The sequence below is a fragment of the Aspergillus bombycis genome, assembly GCF_001792695.1.
Source record: "Aspergillus bombycis strain NRRL26010 chromosome Unknown contig00174, whole genome shotgun sequence".
Classification (NCBI taxonomy): Eukaryota; Fungi; Ascomycota; class Eurotiomycetes; order Eurotiales; family Aspergillaceae; genus Aspergillus; species Aspergillus bombycis.
The window spans coordinates 1-19765 of NW_019170176.1; the positions used below are offsets into that span (position 1 = coordinate 1).

A 19765-nucleotide genomic window follows, 5' to 3' on the forward strand; every position below is an offset into this window, starting at 1 on the left:
CTAGAGAGAGAGAGAGAGAGAGAGAGAGAGAGAGAGAAATAATAGAATAAAAAAGAGAAGAATAGAAAAAGATGTTTTTTTCAGTTGAGAATAAAAGATTACCGTTTCAGCTCTGGCAAGTTCCATTTCTTTTCCAAGTCTACAAAGTCCCATTATTATGGGGGCCTGGAACTGAATGACAACATCACCAGAGCCATTTCCTTGCCTGGACATTGAATTCCCAGATGCGAGTGGAGCAAATCACATCACCCTCTTTGCCTGCTAGTTAGTCAGGAACAATTATTTCTGCCCTGACAGTCTGACAGCAATGATTGGCAGTCTGAAGGATTTTCCGTTTTGGCTCTTTTAAAAAATTGGTTTGAACAATTTTCTCTTTGATGGGACTAGTTATGAATGGAATCATTTCTTGTCTTTTTCTCAAATTTTTTTCTTTTTCTAAAGATTTATTTTTAAAATCTCCGGAATAATAGCCAACCCAACCGGAGATCGCCCAAACCCCCGCATTGCTTGGAATCCATTCTGTCAACTAGCGAACCCAAAGGCCCCGCAGAAGCTGTTATTTTTTGGGAATTTTTTTGTTTTTTTTTTTTAATTTTTTCCCTTTCCATTTTTATTTTAATTTACTTTACTACCTTAACACACTTTTGAAGGTGTGTCTTGAAGTCTGTTGTGTACCACCATTACCGTACCGGATTCCTCGTGCATCCATTCATTCACTTCTCCTCCATCGTGCTTCTTGCTCTCTTGTTCCTTTCTCCTCTTTTTTTTGTTCTCTCCTCTTCGTCAACTTTTTTTTCCTTTTCTCCTCCCATTCCTTCTCCTCTGTCGCTATACCTCTCTTCCACCTCTTCTTGTCCACTCTTTCAACTTCCGCTTCCATTTAAACCAATCCTCCTCAATTGCCCAACCATTGCCCCTAGGCTTTTTTACTTCAGCCTCACTACTAGGTACCGGCACACTATTCTAGAATTCGCCCCCAAGCCAGACGAAACTCTTCTTCTGCCTTTTTCTTTTTTTTTTTTATTTCTCCCCCCTTTCACGTCCACTTCGCTCTTCATCCCTTTGGATCACCGCCAACTTAATATAACCAACTGTTTTGATCATACTATCTTCAAGTGGGCTTCAGGGGATTGATCGCCCGAGAGTCCACGTACTCACACCATGGCCTCATTCAAGGTACGGCGTTTGCCGCCATACTCTGCATTTAATTCCTTTGGACCAACTAGTACTCTTGAATAAATTGCTAATACTAACGGTTTCGTCCATTGAGCAGGAATTATCTCTTTCTCGCCCTCTACCTCAGTCCAACCCACGCCACCATGCCCACTCCATCTCGCTCGGTGCGGTCAACGCTAATCATCGGGTAACTCGCCGTAAAAGTGTCACCACTGCTGCTGCCGCCAACGCTGCCGCCGCGGCAGTCGCTGCCTCCTTGAAGGATTCGGTTGGGGAGTCAGTAGGAGTTTCTATGCCTTCGCATCGTCGAGGGAGCCGGAAAGGCTTGGAATCTAGTTCGGTCGGGGCCCCCTCCGGCTTCGGCTCTTATTTCTCACGGAGCATGAATAGCCCCAGCCATGAGCCGCCGGTCGCTCGCAAGGCCTCGCCAACCAACTCAAATGACGCATCCTCGACAACCCTCGCGGCCGTAGATGGAAACAACTCCGCCAGCAAGTCCACCAACAATAATAAGAACCGAAACCGTCGGGCCAGCGAGGGATCGCACCTTATCAAAAGCGAAGGGAAGCGCCCCATGACGGAACTTCGCTGCGATCGTTGCGGGAAAGGGTATAAGCATGGCAGTTGCTTGTCTAAGCATATGTGTGTATCCTCCCCTAACATGCCATCCTACCGTCTGGCTCGATCCGGGGTAAATGCGCCATGTCGGCTCTGTGCAAGGTCGCCTTCGTGGTCATTCAATTCCCCTTATTCTCCAATCCCTTTTCACCCCCCTGTCGTCCTGGGCCACACTCGATTGACGTATTATGGTACTTAGGTGGGAACATGACCCTGCATGGGCTATTACCTCGAAACTTCTGATCTCTAAGCATCAACAAGTCCAGCTGCTCGAGGCAGCCTCAGTTTTGGTAAATATGAACCAGGACGGTCCGCCAGAAGGCGCAGAGGCCGAGTCGGAAGCATCATCGGCGTCCCCTGATGCCTCGTCAGAACTTCGAGATGGTCTCAGCTCTGCAGAGACCACTCCACCCCCGATGGATGAGGATGACGAGGACGATGAAGACATGTCCCCCGAACCAACTATGGAGAAACGGTACAGTGTCAGCACTGCATCGGGCCTCCTCTCCCACTCGTATCAGTCCATACCCTCGAGCTCCTTCACCGGCAGTGCTCCATGGCATTCGCCGGCGTTCTCACACTACCGCCACTCAAGTATCGATACCCGACCTTCGACCGCAGAAGCCAAATTGCACGAAGACGACGAGGCTGACCTCGCTGCAGCCATCGGTCTCTGCACCTTCAACACCCCTCGCACGCGGCCAGTGCCAATGTCCCCTAGTGTACCCCCCGTCCCTCCATTGCCAAGTCGCTTCCTTGACCAGGCCAGCGCGAGTGGTAACGAGAGTCAGAGCTTGGATCAGTCGGCAACCAAGGAGGCAGATGCCCTTTTCCCGAACTCTACTCCAAACCTTTTCCTCTCGCTCTCGTATAACCCTTCCCTGTCGTACAAGGTGTCAGACGAGCGAGAGGTGAAGATGGGCGATGCGGATCGCACCACACGGCAGAGTCGCAATGCAGACGTTGATTTTGGGCACCGGCCCTCTGCGGCTGATGAGGACGATGATGGCGTTTTTGGCCGGATGGAGGAGTAAACAACCACTCATCTTCTACCCTCTTGGATCATCTTTCTGTGTGATTCTCACGAACTTCTCTTCGGCCATGGATTCTAGCCGATTGGGCTGCTGCGCTGCGGCAGTAACTTTTCATGACATGTACGAGCTCGCGCGTATTTTGCGAACGTTGGTTTTTCTGTGGTTACTTGTGCTGTTTGAACAACCCCTTTTTGCGTGTATGACAAGTTACTAGGGAATGTATCACCCGTCGGCACTTCGTGTGACCTTGGGGCCCTGGTATGCATGATTGATTTGAATGGACCGTCCCGGTCTTATTATTTTTATTCTTTGCCTTCTCTCTTTTCATTGGTGTCTCACTCTCTCTCCCTTCATATTCCCACTATTGCCACTCAATTACTCCATTCTGACTACCCATGTATCATTTTATTTGTATCACAGCATTTGCATCGCCCTCATATACCGGACCAGAGTCCTTCACATGAGTCCGTCGACTGTTTCCTTTTTATTTGTGTACACAAACTCCCAATGGGATATACTAAATACATCATACTGGGTTATACTTGTCACGCCTGAGCAACGAAGGGAAGCTGGTTCACAAAGCAGATAATTTCTGGTAGACTAATCATTTATATTTAGATAGAAGACTACTAAACATTCTATATTTTCTTGCATAACCCAAAAGCCAAAGCTTATGCTCAAAACACATTGTGAATTCATACATTCCACCCCAGAGCACACACCGCCTGCCCAAACACATCACGCAAGATTAAGAAGTCCCAAGAGCGTCCAACAAGAACCAAGCTACTTCCCGACTATCCCCACATACCAACTTTTGCTAACAAACGAGCCAAGGACTCAGAGATCTGGAGGTTCACTAAAGATATGGGCCCGATCAACACGCATCCCCGTCCGATCGCATATTAAGCACAAGACCAAAGAAGGCGATCAGATCATAGATTGGGCGGGACTAATCTCCGTCAATTACCCACGAGACGAACAGGGTGAATAGGAAGATGTATATATAACTGCCTGTACATTTTAATCAGAGGTTGGGGCTTCGGGCTGCTCAGCCGTATCCGCAAATTCCGGATCCTCTTCTTCGATCTCTTATCTCACTCTCTCTTCTGCGTCTTCTCTGACCCTTTCCCTTGATTCCCACCTCCTTTGACGTTTCTGCGACCAGCGCTCTCTCTTTCCTTGACTGGGGCGGTTCTTCTTGCGTTTCTTGTTTGGTCTTTCTAGTTGGTCTTGTTCTAGTTGGGAAGGTCGGGATTCACTACTACGTCCAGGTTGCGCAGGTGCAGGAGAGTCTGGTTGGCTAGGTGCGAGTTGAGCAGTATGTACAGCTGGACTGGCGACCAAAGCACGGATTATCAGAGCTGGGGTACGGTTTTGAGGTCGGTACAGATCTAGCGCCCATTGTTGCTCTAGTAAGCAGCGGGCTTCGGGAGCAGGTTGTGCGAAGTTGTTGTCAGCGCTGACAGGGCTGGCTTCCGGGTCTTCAGCAGCGATAGTGAGGTCTGAGGGTTGCACACCGAATGTTCGGCTGTGTTGATTGCGTGAGATCGCTTTCTCCACTTTAGGATGCATCTGAATAGAGGTCGGCGTATCCTCATCACTGCCGTCAGATGCCTCGGAAGGCGTTCCGAGACGGGAACCTTTTGCAGAGCGTCCCCACGAGGTGATGCGAGTCCAGCTGTGTAATAATATACAGGAAATGGCGATGACGATGCCTAGGAACTCTTTGAAAGAAGGTACGGTCATTGAAGCATTTTCGTCAGTGTTTCGGTCGACGTGGACATCGTTCCACCAGCTGGGTTTGTCTTCCTCATAGCATATGGGGTAAAGATCGATGAGCGATGTCTCCGTATTGTTGATCACTATGAGTCCCCTCTCGATGATCAAGTCTGCTCGACTGATGGGGCACCAGAGATTGTCCAAGTTGTAGATCCAAAGATCGTTGGGAAGAGTTGTTGTCTTGTATACCCATGTGGTAACTTGTGCAATGTCGAGGATTGCATTTGCCTCTGACGCTATGCATACGGCGCTTGATATGCGCATAAAGAGAGGCTCGCGGCGGTCAGTGAGTTCCTTCATTCCTGATAATTTGAATCGAGCACCGAGGAACGTCAAGGTGACGAAGAGACTGATAAATGGAACGAACATTGCTGCAGTATGTAAGTAATAACTACCAGACGCAGATTAGGTACATCTCACGTCATGTTGGTCTCTCAGTCCTTAGTTTTAGTCTGGTCTGGTTAATGCATACAGAAGCTTTATGGAAGTCAAGTGTAAGATGTTGGTGGTAATGGGAAAAAGGCTAGGAAATGAGGATCAAAATAGAAGAATATATACTCCGTTCGGGGAAGCGGTCTTTTATTTTGCTCTTTGCACAAAAGAGAAACGCAACCTGCATTCAGAGCAACAGCCATTGGGCCAGGGACAAACAGAAAGAACATGTAAAGATGGGCAAGGAGCCTAGCAAGTAAAAGTGAATAAAGATTTTGCTCTCCAGTAAACGGTGAATATGCCACCATCCCAGTGGGTTTCTTTTAGACAAAGATCTATAGACGACAGGAACAGGAAAGTCTATACAAGGTATGAAAATCGGCATAAGCCGTAAACCATGTAGAAAAATATTCACTAGCTAGGCATGAATCAGTTCTTTTTAGTAGCAAACAAATCAGATATCACAACAACCTAACTCCATTGTAAAACCCAGGGCATCGTATCTGAAAGAAATAAAGAAAGCGCATAACCTTTAATCGACGTCCATTTCCTCCTGAGTTGTGCCATCCACGAGAACTCTGGTCTTCTTCTTCTGTCTGAGCCTCTCCTCGCTGAAGATCTTGTTCTGCTTGCCCTCCTGCACCAAGGGCATTCCTTCTTCTCTGTCGCGCAGTTCCTTGCGGATAAGGTGCTCGCCCTCGGCCACAACTCTCCGGTCTTCCTCGCGCTTGCGGTCCCGAGCGATCTTGCCTGCCAATCTGCGCTTGGTGAAAGCGCGCTCTCTGCGTTGACGGATCTCCTCCACTCTCTCCATAGCCTTGACGGTAGCAGCCACGAGGTTGCGGTCGTACTTGACGGGGGCGTTCCTCTTCTTGGCGAACTGAGACAGAACGAGAGACGAGTCGACAATCATTTCCTTTCCATTGGCAGCTCTGCTGGTCTTGGTCCACTTCAACTTCCGAGGCTGGCGCTTCATCTTAAAGTTCTTGTGACATTTGCTGGAAGGAGTTAGAGCGTTCTTCCTCCATATGGATTATAGGAACCACCCACCTTCTGCAGAACCGGAACATTTTCGAATCGAGCCGCACAAAGCTGATACCCTTGCTAGGGTATACAGGGCTATTTCGCTGTTAAAAAATGTGTACCTAGGTTGATGGCGGGGTTATAGCATACCGACTGCAGAAGTGGCAGGTCTCAACTCTGCGCAGATGATTAGTGACTTTTTTTTTGTATTATCAAAGTAACACAGGTAAGAAACGGCAAAAACCGTAGAAGCTGCAAACCTACCTCATGATGAATGATGTCTCTGCCCACTTCCTTCAAACTTGAAATAAAAAAATAACTGGGAGGAGGTTGAAGGTATCAGTGGTGATAACAACCTCAGGTACCGCCAGAAACTTTTCGCAGATCTCCAAAACCGTGGCGGAGAAGACGCTAATCCTAAACGGGCATCGGCGGCGGCGCTCCGAATTTTTATCTCGACGGCCTTCCGTGTCTCCCAACGAACGTCACATCGAACACTTCTTTCCCGTGTTACTTCAACCTCGACTCAGATATCGCCCATCCCTTGACCGGACTCGGTGTGTTCAAAGACCGACTATAAACGAAGATGGCTTCAACTCTTGCTATGGGACTCGGTGTCGCGACCGCGGCGTTTTTGGTACGCCAGTCAATATGGATTCTTCGGCTATAGAGCGTGGCAAACTAACACCGGCATTTTACCTGCGTATAGGGCCGCGCAGGCTTTGTCGCTTTCCGTCGCTACAGGGGAGGTGTGAACGCCGTGGGCAAGGCATTCTACAAGGGGTAGGTGACTTCGATGTATAAGTGGAGCTATAGAGTGGATAGCTGACTGGCGTATAGAGGATTTGAACCCCGGATGAACCGTCGCGAAGCCGCTTTGATCCTGGAACTTCCGTATGTTTCGAACTGGTTGTCTCGTACCGACTTTGGATAGAGTCTAACAGAATGAATAGGGAGCGTACCTTGAACAAGGACAAGGTCCGCAAGAAGCACCGTCAGCTCATGCTTCTTAACCACCCCGATCGTGGTGGCAGCCCGTACCTGGCCACCAAGATCAATGAAGCCAAGGAATTCCTCGATAAGCATACTTAAAGGTGGGATCGGAAGGGGCCGTGGCCCCTGGTCACCGTTGGGGGTTATTTGCGGATCCTCTGACAACGGAAGGGTGGGCCTTCCGTTCATTGTATAAGGAAAGAGAATGTCTTTTTTGGGTGCATAGCATGGCGTTGGTGGAATTTTCGAGGACGAGGTACATTTCTTCATGCTCCTCCCGGAGACTTGTGTTTGCATATATCCTGACGAGATCGCCACTCCTGATTACTTTACATGTATTACTGTATAAATACTAAAGAAGCCTATCATTGAGAGTTATTCATTTCGCATTGTAGTGTTGCAGCTAGGAGAGTCCAATATGACCATGGCTATCGAACAAGGCCTGTACTGTCTGGGCCTGGCTAGATCTCGCATGAGTCTTGGGTTTACCAGTGAATATACAGAAAGAACACTGGCGGTGCCCTGGTCTCTTTATCAGGTTATTCACAGCAAGATTTGCATGAGATGCAAAGATAATCACTGGAAGTTGTAATAACCTCCGTGAGCCGTTCCACGTGGTGCCAAAGACATTCTATGACTCGAAACAAGCAAAAGAGTTCCGGAGGTCGGAAGTCTTGTGACTTTGGAGTTTGGACACCTTCAGAAGAAGGAAGAAAACGCCAAGTCCACCCGGATGTCGGCGTTTCCGGAGACAAGACAGCCGGGAAAATCAGCTTAAGTTTCAAGTCCAACGGAGATCGGACTTAGCAGTTCCCGAAGTCTTAACATCGTACCAAATCCGTATTCGAGCCACGGGAGAGCAACGCACTAAGGATGCACTTGGCGTGAAGCAAACCCCATCTTAGTACCTGAAAGAAGGGAAATGGTCTGCGAAGGTTGAGGTTTAGGTGCCCTACTATTGAATTAGTAAGGTTAATTAGTTCACCCTGCTTGAAGGCAGCAACGTAGTTTACGAGTACGAATGCGATGACTCTCTTTCCTTGATATCAATCTTTAGGGGGGTTGACAAATGGTCTTCTGAATTTCTACACCCCAAGAATTGCCTGATCATAAACGTTACTTTACTTCATAGAATTGTTGACGTCGTTCCTTTTTTTTTCCTTTTTTTTTTCTCCGTCCACCAAAAAGATTCGCCACGTGCCAGACTTTGGGGAAGGTTGAGTCAGCTATTCTCTTTTCCATTCAACTTTGCGCAACGCACCCAGCACCTTAAGCTATTTTCGTCCTTTTGAAGGTCTTCCCCACTGGAGAAAGGCTAGTGTCCGATGACCCTAGTCTTTCTTTCGTGTATCACCTAAGCTTCATATTGAACAAGGGAAGGAAGGCAAGACGGATAACAGCTCTTTTACGCCATTGACGTTTTCGCGGAAAGACCCCGCATCTTCCTATCATTATCACGCCTGAAACGATACCCGCCGACATTAGAACTCCACACTATACTTCACAAGCTTTTAATACGTCGCAGCGTCACATTCCGTTTGATCTGCCGCGATGGATGGCATGGGGGAAGGCCCAGATGGTATGGGCTTCGATATGCCGATGCTTATGAACCAACAGCCCCATCTCTTCGGCGGCTATAACCACGACAGTTCGCGCGGTTCCCCACTGAATAATGTTCTCTCAAATCCTACCTATAATGAGGATCCTGGAATGGCGGGTGAAGACAACAATGACGCCAAGAGGAGAAGGATTGCGAGGGTGAGTAGTGGTTGACCATGACATTGGTGGTTGAATGTCAGCGAAGCTGATTTCCCCCGTGTAGGCCTGCGACATGTGCCGGAAGAAGAAGATCAAATGCGACGGCAAGATGCCCAAATGCTCCCACTGTATTAACTATAAGACGGATTGCGTTTTCACTCAGGTGGAGAAGAAGCGAAATCCTCCCAAAGGGTATGCTTGCGCATCTACCGTATTACCTCTTCCTTGTGGGCGCTGACCGTTTACGCTTCTAGTGCCAAATATATCGAGGGTCTAGAGAATCGGTTAGGGAGAATGGAATCGCTTTTACGTCTATCTGGTCTCTTATCGGAAGATGATGGGAAAACAGACCTTGGAACTCTGGAGAAGCGTCTCGCCGACCGATCTCTAGGCAACACGGGGTTGAACTCCTTGAAAAGTCCAACAAATAAATTCAATGGCTCGAGCGCGGCGTCGCAATCCCAGCATACTACTGCGTCTCGGCATTCGACGCCACGGATGGATTCTCAGTCCAGTCCACACACAGCTGCCACCTCTCCCGAGTCCCCGAAAGAATCCGAGACAGAAGTCGAGGGATTGTCAGACATGATGTGCTCCCTTGTGACAAATAATTGTGGAGAAACGCGGTATATCGGTATGCGCATGTTCAGTTCGGCAAACTTATAACGCAAGCAAGCTAACATGGTATGACAGGATCATCCTCGGGATTTTCCATATTCTCACCCAAGGGAATTCAATGGGTCAATGAAAAAACAGGCGATACCTCTTTTCAGGACATGATCTCGTCAGCATACGTAGATGACAACAAGTGGATGTACTGGAAACCAGAGATTTTTAGCGACATATTTGCTCGTCGTGTCTTTAAACCCTTACCCCCGAAGGAGGAGGCGCTGTCACTGTTCCGAGATTTCTTCGAGAATTTCAACTGCATGTTCCCGTTGTTTCACGAACCAACATTCATGCACTTGGTGGAGCGCCAATACTCTCGGGATCCATACGAAGGCTCTGGCTGGTGGGCTAGTATCAATGTTGTCCTGGCCATCGCGCACAGACTACGAGTCATGAGTAATTTGGTGCCTCAAGAAGAGGATAAGAAAGCTTGGCTCTACCTGAAAAATGCTATGGGGGTCTTGACCGAATTAACCATGCGAAATACAGATCTTTTGAGTGTCCAAGCATTGCTAGGCATGGTACGTATCACAAACGTTATCGATGACTGGAACTTGGCCTAACAATTGTCTAGTCACTCTTCCTACAAGGAACTCCAAATCCTCAGCCTTCCTTTTTCTTAGTTGCAGCGGCTATCAGGCTGTCGCATAGCATCGGCCTCCATAAACGAGGATCTGGTTTCGGACTAAACCCAGTTGAAGTTGAGCAGCGAAAGAGGGTGTTTTGGATCGCTTATCTTCTTGATAAAGAGTATGTTGAGATCATGAATCTCTGTACCCACTTTTGGCCCCTTGTCCTTGCATGACTAACATACTCATAGTATCTGCCTTCGTTCTGGTCGCCCTCCGGTGCAGGATGACGACGATATGAATGTGGATTTACCTAGCGAAGATCCGCCAGATAATATAGGCAATGTTCCTCTATCTGACGGGAAAGGGAAGTTCAACTTGTTCAGATCATTGTGCCGATTCGCTACCATTGAGAGCCGAGTATATAAACGGCTATACTCTGCTAAAGCGTCTAAGCAATCCGATGGTGAGCTGCTTAATACTATTGGCGACTTGGACAGAGAACTTGAAGAATGGAAAGACAGCATTCCTATTGATTTCCGACCTGAGCACGAAATCAAAGCTTCCCACACACCCCTGATTCTCCACGTCGTCGTCCTTCATTTTGCCTACTATAACTGTTTGACAACGATCCACCGGATGTCTGTGCACCACGGGTATTGGACAAGCCGCCTGTCCAACTATGCAATCCAAGGCCTCAATGCCAGGCCGTTAAATCCTAGAGTCTTTTTATCTGCCGTTCTTTGCGTCACGGCCGCCAGAGCGTCTATCAATCTAATCAAATACATACCGCACGGTGATTTCGCATGTGTCTGGTGAGTCGACCGTATGATTCGAGTGTTCACAGTCGCACGCTAACAAGGTCTAGGTTAATTCTGTATTATCCCGTTTCAGCATTGGTAACTTTGTTTGCTAATATTCTTCAAAACCCCAACGATGCTCGAGCACGTTCTGATGTCAAACTCATGAATGTGGTTGTCAATTTTCTCTCAACGCTCGTCTCTGATGAATCCAATGGGAGCATTAAGCGTATGCTTGGCCTCTGTGGCGAGTTTGAGAGGATAGCCCAAGTCGTTCTTGACAAGGCAGAAAAGGAGTCACATTCCAAGAAGAAACGCAAGGCAGCCCCCGATGAGCCACAGGATTTGCAGCAAAAGACACCTGATGAGAGCTCGGCTCATTCCCCTTCTACTAAAAGGCCAACAGGCGCACCGCCAACAACTACACCATTCTCATCAGCTTCGTATCCGATAAATCTGGGCAACGCTGGGCCTGATATGTCGAATTCTGCAAGGGTCTTCGCTCCAGGTCACAATGTCCTAGGCACTAATGGCGTTCCCACATCTATGCAAGAAAGCATGCATACCATGCCTGGTATGGGACATGATTTCCCAGATATGCTTAGCCCCAACAACATGGACGGTGTGGGCTTTGGTGATCAACAGCCATTTGGCACTCCTACTGAAACCCCTATGGCGTCTTTCCAACAGCCCTTTGTCCCACAAGACCTATGGCAGATGCCGATGACGATCGAATGGGACTGGGCTGACATGTCTAGCAACTTCCCGGTCTTTGAGGGGACACCCAACAATGGACCCTGATTATGATGAGATGAAGAGATTGACGAATTCTACAACGAGATACACTCGAACCCTAACATTGCATGGAATCAGTGGAGTTGGGGATTGGATTTTCTTATTTTATAGTATCATTGTATCTAGTCATATCTTTTTGGGTGGGGTTAACGGCGTTTAAAAAATGGGGGCACTCGTTACTCCACTCTTACAACCGCAAGGTCCGCCAGCGCCTGAGGCCAAGGGTAACGTGAACTACGAGAAGCCGAGGATCTACGTTACCCCTTCTGTAGTATAGGTAGCATTCACATAATGGTTATTCTGTGATAAGATAATATAAGTATATCACTCCAGAGTTACGGGTCTTAAATATTGTATATCTTCTTTTTTAGATGGAAATTTAGTACGCATTCGAATGGTATGATTGAAGGATACGGATATTTTTTTGAAAATGTTGGAATGTTTATATGTCAAGATGGTGTACTCTTTCTCGAGCTATTTTGCCTATACAACGTAAGGTTCGAGTAAACCATGTGCAGTTTATTCCGCAAATTCTCCGTAAAAGTGCCAATGCCATTACTCTGCATATACTAGATAGATTCAAGGGCAGCAGCTATGACGAAAGAGAGGGTCCATTACCTTCGCTGGGATTCTGGACGCCGGGCTGCTTTGGTAAGGCCGTAACCCGATGACTCAGCCACCGGGGGCGGAACTTCGAAAAAACCCAAAGTCCGACAAAAGGCGGCGGGAACTCAACTTAGTAACTCACCGGCGAAAGACAGCTCTCCCCCCAAAGAGCTTTCCATTCCCTATCCCACCTCCAATTCAGTGCTTCACGAGGGTTTATATGGTTCCGGCAGTCTGCCATTATCCCTGAACCTCGATTGAAACACCCCCTAACCCTTGCCTTCGGGCTCACCTTCCTCGACCATGGCCACCTTACTCCGACGGCCAGGCAATCTTGCTCGATATTCGAGGAGAGCTGCAGACTATATCTATCGCGCAGGACCACGGTCGGCGCACATCTCACAATCGAGACTATCATCCCTTATCACAACACCACGCCTTAGAACATATGCTACCCAGACTCCGAAGCCCCCGAACGATAATGACGGTCAACACCAACCGCCGAATCAACCCGGGAACGGTGGTGGTAAGGATGGAGAAGGAAAGAAGCCGGAGGAGCCTCAATCGAAGCTCAGCAAGCAAGAGCAAGAGTCAGTAGACCAATTTATACAGCACCTGAAATCGAAGGTGCCCCAGTCACAGCACCAAATGTTGGACGACATGCGGTCGATTATGATGAGTGAAGGATTACCGCCGGAGGTCCGCGACTTCATCCAGAAGCACCTCAAATCTGGTAAACCCACGTCTTTAATGGACTACGTGAACTTGACACGTTACATGGCGAAGTATTTGGAAAACTACGCCTCCAAACTGAACGAGTTGGAGGAGAAGAGAACGCGGGACCAGAACAGCTCGGAAGATGGACAGGGTCAGAAACAAGAAGGACAACAAGGGAAAGGAAAGAATGAATGGAAACCGCCACCGAATGCGAGAGTTTTCGAGTTCCGTTTCGACCCCGCCTCGTTCCTAGTTACCTCCCTTCTATCTTACTATGTCTACCGGAGCTTCTTCCCTGGCGAAAACAGCAAGGATATCACATGGCAAGAGTTCAGAGCGAATTTCTTCGATAAAGGTCTAGTCGAGAAGCTGACCGTCATCAATGGCAACCGGGTTCGAGTTGAACTGAACCGTGACGCGGTCTCTCGGGTTTATCCTGATTCTCCGGCTACTCAGCCCCTATTCCATTACTACTTTAGTATCGGATCGGTGGAGAGTTTCGAGCGGAGACTGGATGAGGCGCAGAATGAACTGGGTATCCCTGGCTCCGAACGTATTCCCGTTTCGTATACGGAAGAAGTGTCATGGGGTGCCACCCTCCTGTCCTTTGCTCCTACCTTCCTCCTCATTGGTTCAGTTTTCTGGTTGTCGAGACGTGCTGCTGGCGGTGCCGGTGGCCAAAGTGGCATCTTTGGTATTGGAAAGAGCCGTGCCAAGCGTTTCAACCACGAGACTGATATTAAGATCAAGTTCTCTGATGTTGCTGGAATGGACGAGGCTAAGGTTGAAATTATGGAATTTGTCAGCTTCCTTCAGCATCCCGAAAAGTTCCAGAAACTTGGTGCTAAAATTCCTCGCGGTGCCATTCTTTCTGGACCTCCTGGTACAGGTAAGACATTGCTCGCCAAGGCAACGGCCGGTGAATCTGGCGTTCCGTTCTTTAGCGTAAGTGGTTCAGAGTTCGTTGAGATGTTCGTTGGTGTTGGACCTTCCCGTGTCCGTGACCTCTTTGCCAATGCTCGTAAGAACACGCCTTGCATTATCTTCATTGACGAGATCGATGCCATCGGTAAATCGAGAGCAAAGCAAAGCTTTGGTGGTGGAAATGACGAGCGTGAGAGCACACTGAACCAGATTCTTACTGAAATGGACGGTTTCAACACCTCAGACCAAGTGGTTGTCTTGGCTGGTACAAACAGACCCGATGTTCTGGATAAGGCTCTGATGCGGCCTGGACGTTTTGACCGGCATATCGCTATCGACCGTCCTACCATGGATGGCCGTAAGCAGATTTTCCGCGTCCACCTGAAGAAGATTGTTACCAGCGAGGATATGGAGTACCTCACCGGTAGACTCGCTGCTTTGACCCCCGGCTTCGCTGGTGCCGACATCGCCAATTGTGTGAATGAGGCTGCACTAGTCGGTAAGTAGCTGCCTCCTTGTAATTGTTACGTCTTGAATTTTTACTAACCCACCTCTGCAGCGGCTCGTGTAAACGCGGACCATGTCACGATGAAGCACTTCGAGCAGGCGATCGAACGTGTCATTGGTGGTCTGGAGAAGAAGTCCCTTGTGCTCTCGCCGGAAGAGAAGCGCACAGTGGCGTATCACGAAGCCGGACACGCTATTTGTGGCTGGTATTTCCGCTGGGCTGACCCGCTCCTGAAGGTTTCTATCATTCCCCGTGGGCAAGGCGCTCTGGGTTACGCTCAGTATCTCCCAGCCGGAGGTGACACTTACTTGATGAATGTCAACCAGCTCATGGACCGTATGGCTATGACTCTGGGAGGCCGTGTCAGTGAGGAGCTGCACTTTGATACCGTCACCAGCGGAGCTAGCGACGATTTCAACAAGGTTACTCGTATGGCAACCGCCATGGTTACGAAATTCGGCATGTCACCTAAGCTGAAGTACATCTACTACGAGGAGGATCCCAACCAGTTCCACAAGCCTTTCTCCGAGGAAACAGCCAAGGATATTGACACGGAAGTCCGTCGGATTGTCGCCGAGGCATACCAACAATGCCGCACCCTTCTGACCGAGAGGAAGAAAGAAGTCGGCATCGTCGCTGAGGAGCTTCTGGCCAAGGAAGTCCTCAGCCGTGACGACCTCATCCGACTCCTCGGACCCAGGCCCTGGCCCGAATCTGGCGAGTTCGCCAAGTACTTCGACGGCGCCAAAGGAGCCACTATCGCACCTCCCGAACCCACCCAGTCAAGTGAAGTAACTGAAAGCAAAGACGGAAGAGACCAAACGCCATCCCCACCATAGACAAATGCGGTTGTTGAATTCCTTATCTAGACACAGGAAACTTTACGGTTGATGAGGGGACATATATCAATTTGGGTTTTGTATTTATCTTGTTACGGAAGCATCTCCTTTCCTTGTTCCTTTTCCTCCTTTTTAATCCCTATGTTCGTTCTTCCTCTTCCTTACCTTCCTCCTTCAACACCGCCATAAATACTAGGATCTCTTCATATCTCGCTCCATTTCCTCTTTTCCTTCCCCTCTTACCCTACCTTTGTCGCTTCCACGTTCTCCCTCTTATAAGAAGCATCCGGTGTACTGTACTGTATAGTAGGTAGTTCATTTGACTCATCTTTCTTATACTCCACCTCATGCTCGTTGCTGGTAGACCGGTGTTATGCGGATAGTTTTGTAGATGCTTGATAGTTCTATGCATATCCTGGTTAATGCTTGAACTTGCATAGTACTAAAATTTGTATAATATGTTTAGAATGTATTTGGCTTTAGCCTACTTTGCAAAACCTCGACAGAATAACGCCAACATAGGTTTTAATATACAACATGTAACCGGAAACCCCAGACCGAACAAACCATTGGTATCATATAACCGATATATAGAATCGACACAACACAACCCGCTTCTTTGGCCTTTGCACCTCCTCATTGGTGCTTCTTGGCCTCTTCTCCCGACTGCTCGACCTTTTCAGTCTTCTTAGCCTTCTTGGCCTTGCCCTTGTACTTGGGCTTCGCGGAGAAGCGGGGAATGAACCGTCCAACACGAGCCTGGTACTCGCTGTATTCAGAGTACTTGCTAGAGCTGATGGACTCGGTGAGACGAGTGCTTCCCTGGAAGATCATGAGGAGAACCAGGACGCCAACTCCAGTCCACTGGACATACGACTCGGTGCGGTAGCAGTTCCACAAGTACAAGGTCAGCCAGATAGCCTGCTCGGCGAGGAAGTTGGGGTGGCGAGACAGAGACCACAGGCCGCTGACAGTGAAGCCGCGCTCCAGGTCCTCGGGGGTAAACTGACTCTTGTACTGATCAGGGATGCGCGCCGTCTTCTGGTATTCATGCTTGGCGCAGTGGAAGTGCCACTGCTGCTGATCGGCGAAGTATTCGATGATAATGAAGAAGAAGGCGACGCGAGAGAATACCAGGTCGGGGACCTCAAAGGTCTTTCCGCCAGGTAGGCGCGACAGAAGGAGGAAGTTGTACGTGGGCGCCGCAAGGAGCAACAGCAGCAGGGACTGGATCAGGGAGATGAAAACGATGTTGAAAATGAAGAAAACGAATCCGTTATTAATCTTCGAGCGCACAATCGCCCAACGGTAGTCTTCCGAGCCGATCTTGTAGCCCCCTTTGCGCCAGTAGTTGAATGCCAGGCGGACCTGCGCGCAATTAGTATTTGGAATTGAGAAGCTAGCGCAATGATTGTCTTACACTCCAGAGAATAGTGATAGCAGCGATCGTGTCCAGATGTTGAGTGCGCAGATCAGACATGCGTGCCCAAAGGGCGAAATGTACATTGTATATAGCCGGCAGAAAAGGCCAGAAACGATCCACTTGGGAGTAGTTTCGGTTGATCTCTGAGAAGAGAAAGAAGAATACAGACAGGGCTAGACTTAAGCCCAGCGCTGTAATGAAAGGGTTGGTGGAGAGATAGATTTCTTTCAAACTGTCCACATCCTTCGCTACCGCAGCAACCTGAAGCCTTTCGGGGAGAGTAATCAGTTGCGAAAGAAATGGTAACACAGTGTGATCGAATGAGGTGCAGTCCACGGCGGACTGGACCTCAGGGAGTGGCAACGCCATTTTCGCAAGCTTGATCTATTGTTGGTGAAGGATTATCGCAAACCAAGGCCAATGGGGGGAAGTGAATGAAAGGAAGGTGGGCGGATGAAATCAAAACAGACAACAACAGTCTTGAGCTCACGCTTACCGCATCGGGTCACGGAGCTTGGGCCAAGTGGCCGTTTCTGCCTCAGGCAGAAAGGCATGTATCACCGGCGGGAAATCACGTCTTTTTTATGGTTGAATTGCTTCCTTCCTACCAGCAATGGTACCCGACGAACTACCGAAAGGGCCTATTTAGATAATGGAAATTATCTCGATTTGCCTTTAACTTGAGCCCACGGTCATGACCGTTCCGAGAGTCTTGTGTGTGGCTGAGAAGCCTGCCATTGCCAAGGCTGTAAGCCAACATCTTTCTGGAGGTTCCTTCCAAACCGTAAGTTCTCGAATATGGGTATTTGGCTAGATGTGAGGGTACATGTACTAAAGTAGACGTAGATTCCCGTGCGTGGGAACCAATATGTGAAGAATTATGTGTTCGATTTCAATTTTGGCGGGCCTTGGGGCACCTGCTCGGTCACGATGACCAGTGTTATTGGACACTTGACGACCTTGGAATTCGAACGGCAATATAAGGGCTGGCTATCATGCCCACCTGGTGCACTATTCGAAGCTCCAGTGCATATAGCTGTGGACTCCGTATGTAGTCGTTCTTGTATGGCATGGCAAGGCTATGAGGAACGTGTACTAAGCCGGAAAATAGGACAAAGCAGCCATTGCTAAGAATATACAAGAGCAGGCTAAATACTGCAAAGCTTTGTTTATCTGGACTGACTGTGATCGTGAAGGGGAACATATCGGGACAGAGGTCCGAAAACAAGCAAAAGAAGGGAATGCCCGAATTATCGTTAAACGGGCCAGGTTCAGCAATACTGAGAAGGCGTGAGTAAAATTACCTATGGCATTTCTTTATAGGCTTTCTAATAATATGCTTAAAGTCACGTTCTCAACGCAGCTCGATCACTTATTGAACTGGACGATCTTCAAGCAAATGCGGTAGCTGCCAGAATAGAGCTTGATCTTCGGATCGGTGCTGCGTTCACTCGCTTGCAAACCCTTCAACTGAAACATATATCAGAGGCTCTGAGTGAGAAGATCATTAGCTATGGTATGCTATCTCCACCAAGCTTTCTTTGTCAAGCTCTGATTTCCGGCAGGATCTTGTCAGTTTCCTACACTCGGGTTCGTTGTTGACCGCTATCTACGCGTGAAAAACTTCAAACCTGAAAATTTCTGGGGCATCAAGTTGATGCATACCCGCGACGGTATCAAAGTGAATTTCCTCTGGAGAAGGGTACACTTATTCGATAGGGCTGCAGTGACAGTGATGCTGGAGCGTTGTCTCATGGCTAAAAAGGCCGAAGTGACCAAAGTCAATCAAAAGCCCACCAGCAAGTGGAGGCCCTTGCCGTTGACTACAGTAGACTTGCAAATGATGGGTAGCAGATATCTTCGCATGGACAGTCAGAAAATCATGAAGGTAAGGATAGTTCCCGCCTCAACTGTATAGGTACTTACCGATTCCAGGTCGCAGAAGCTCTTTATACTAAAGGGTTCATAAGTTACCCACGCACAGAAACAGACCAGTTCGATAAAGGCATCGATCTGAAGAAACTAATTGAAAAGCAATTCCCAGATACAAACTGGGGTCAGTACGCCCGAGGGTATGTTCTACGATCTAGCTTTGCACTACACTGATTAACTCGATGACTCAGTCTTCTCGATGGCGGATACAGGACCCCAAGAGCGGGTCGTCACAATGATCGCGCGCATCCGCCCATTCACCCTATCTGCTGGGTTTCGCCATCTGCCCTAAGCGCTGACGAGAAGAAGGTCTATGAGTTTGTTGTCCGACGATTCTTGGCGTGCTGTTCCGAAGACGCAAAGGGTCAAACATCAGAAGTCGAGATCAAGTACGGTGACGAGATGTTTCATGCCAAAGGGCTAATCGTCTTAGAGAGAAATTATCTTGACGTATATGTCTATGACAAATGGGAGAGCAGCCAACAGCTACCTAACTTCCAGATGGGAGAGCTCTTCGAGCCTACGGAAGCCAAGATCTTTGACGGCAAGACAACACCACCGAACTACCTGACCGAGCCTGAACTTATCGGACTCATGGATGCCAACGGAATTGGAACCGACGCCACTATGGCAGAACACATCGCCAAGATCAAGGAGCGAGAGTACGTTGCTGTTCATTCGCGTGGAAGTGGGCGCAACGCGGTGAAGGAACTCATCCCAACTCGCCTCGGCGTCGCATTGGTAGAGGGCTACGACAATGTCGTCGCCGGACTCCCAGATAGCCCTTCTCTCAGTAAACCTTTTCTTCGCAAAGAGATGGAGCTTCGGATGCGAGAGATCTGCGCCGGGTCTAAGTCGCGAACGGAGGTTGTGCAGCAGAGTCTAGAGATGTACCGGGAAGTCTTTATACACACTCAGAGACGAATCAATATGTTGAAGGGCGCGGTTCGAAAGTATCTCCTTGAAGAGGCAGCGTCTTGATCTATATCCTACAGTCGCAGTGCGGAGTTAAGATTTGGTGGACTTGTGAGTTTGTAAATATGATACCCTATGCTCGGGATTGGGCTTGCATTTTAGACGTTGCACGCTGTCTGGTAATAGAGAGGTCGGATAGAACAATAATAATACCGGTTGGTAATTGACTATAAACCTGCTTTTGGGACACAATGA

At 48.6% G+C, this 19765-nt stretch overlaps 8 protein-coding genes across 8 annotated transcripts; 5 read left to right on the forward strand and 3 right to left on the reverse strand.

The window, feature by feature from the left end:
• Positions 1–1161: 1161 nt before the first annotated feature.
• On the forward strand, positions 1162–2828 carry ABOM_011148 (putative C2H2 finger domain protein; the record flags this gene model as incomplete). Its single annotated transcript, XM_022538276.1, has 3 exons — positions 1162–1176; positions 1274–1785; positions 1994–2828. 3 exons carry the CDS (start codon positions 1162–1164, stop codon positions 2826–2828), a joined length of 1362 nt encoding a protein of 453 aa, XP_022383559.1.
• A 1089-nt stretch (positions 2829–3917) lies between these two features.
• ABOM_011149 (uncharacterized protein) lies at positions 3918–4976 on the reverse strand (the record flags this gene model as incomplete). The annotated part of the gene is made up of 1 exon (XM_022538277.1): positions 3918–4976. The coding sequence occupies one exon, from the start codon at positions 4974–4976 to the stop codon at positions 3918–3920; it is 1059 nt and encodes a 352-aa protein (XP_022383560.1).
• A 595-nt stretch (positions 4977–5571) lies between these two features.
• ABOM_011150 (ribosomal eL24 family protein) lies at positions 5572–6331 on the reverse strand (the record flags this gene model as incomplete). Its single annotated transcript, XM_022538278.1, has 4 exons — positions 5572–6037; positions 6090–6158; positions 6213–6239; positions 6327–6331. The coding sequence occupies 4 exons, from the start codon at positions 6329–6331 to the stop codon at positions 5572–5574; spliced, it is 567 nt and encodes a 188-aa protein (XP_022383555.1).
• A 317-nt stretch (positions 6332–6648) lies between these two features.
• Positions 6649–7154, forward strand: pam18 (putative mitochondrial DnaJ chaperone (Tim14); the record flags this gene model as incomplete). The annotated part of the gene is made up of 4 exons (XM_022538279.1): positions 6649–6699; positions 6772–6845; positions 6903–6956; positions 7016–7154. The coding sequence occupies 4 exons, from the start codon at positions 6649–6651 to the stop codon at positions 7152–7154; spliced, it is 318 nt and encodes a 105-aa protein (XP_022383554.1).
• Positions 7155–8606: 1452 nt separating this feature from the next.
• Positions 8607–11652, forward strand: atrR (transcription factor atrR; the record flags this gene model as incomplete). Its single annotated transcript, XM_022538280.1, has 7 exons — positions 8607–8813; positions 8878–9005; positions 9068–9447; positions 9507–10003; positions 10057–10232; positions 10303–10866; positions 10920–11652. 7 exons carry the CDS (start codon positions 8607–8609, stop codon positions 11650–11652), a joined length of 2685 nt encoding a protein of 894 aa, XP_022383553.1.
• Positions 11653–12555: 903 nt separating this feature from the next.
• Positions 12556–15240, forward strand: ABOM_011153 (ATP-dependent metallopeptidase FtsH/Yme1/Tma family protein; the record flags this gene model as incomplete). The annotated part of the gene is made up of 2 exons (XM_022538281.1): positions 12556–14392; positions 14453–15240. The coding sequence occupies 2 exons, from the start codon at positions 12556–12558 to the stop codon at positions 15238–15240; spliced, it is 2625 nt and encodes an 874-aa protein (XP_022383552.1).
• Positions 15241–15876: 636 nt separating this feature from the next.
• On the reverse strand, positions 15877–17032 carry ABOM_011154 (DUF1295 domain protein; the record flags this gene model as incomplete). Its single annotated transcript, XM_022538282.1, has 2 exons — positions 15877–16608; positions 16661–17032. The coding sequence occupies 2 exons, from the start codon at positions 17030–17032 to the stop codon at positions 15877–15879; spliced, it is 1104 nt and encodes a 367-aa protein (XP_022383551.1).
• Positions 17033–17357: 325 nt separating this feature from the next.
• ABOM_011155 (DNA topoisomerase 3) lies at positions 17358–19576 on the forward strand (the record flags this gene model as incomplete). The annotated part of the gene is made up of 7 exons (XM_022538283.1): positions 17358–17447; positions 17510–17710; positions 17775–17953; positions 18010–18179; positions 18229–18551; positions 18599–18735; positions 18787–19576. 7 exons carry the CDS (start codon positions 17358–17360, stop codon positions 19574–19576), a joined length of 1890 nt encoding a protein of 629 aa, XP_022383550.1.
• Between the last annotated feature and the right edge of the window lie 189 nt (positions 19577–19765).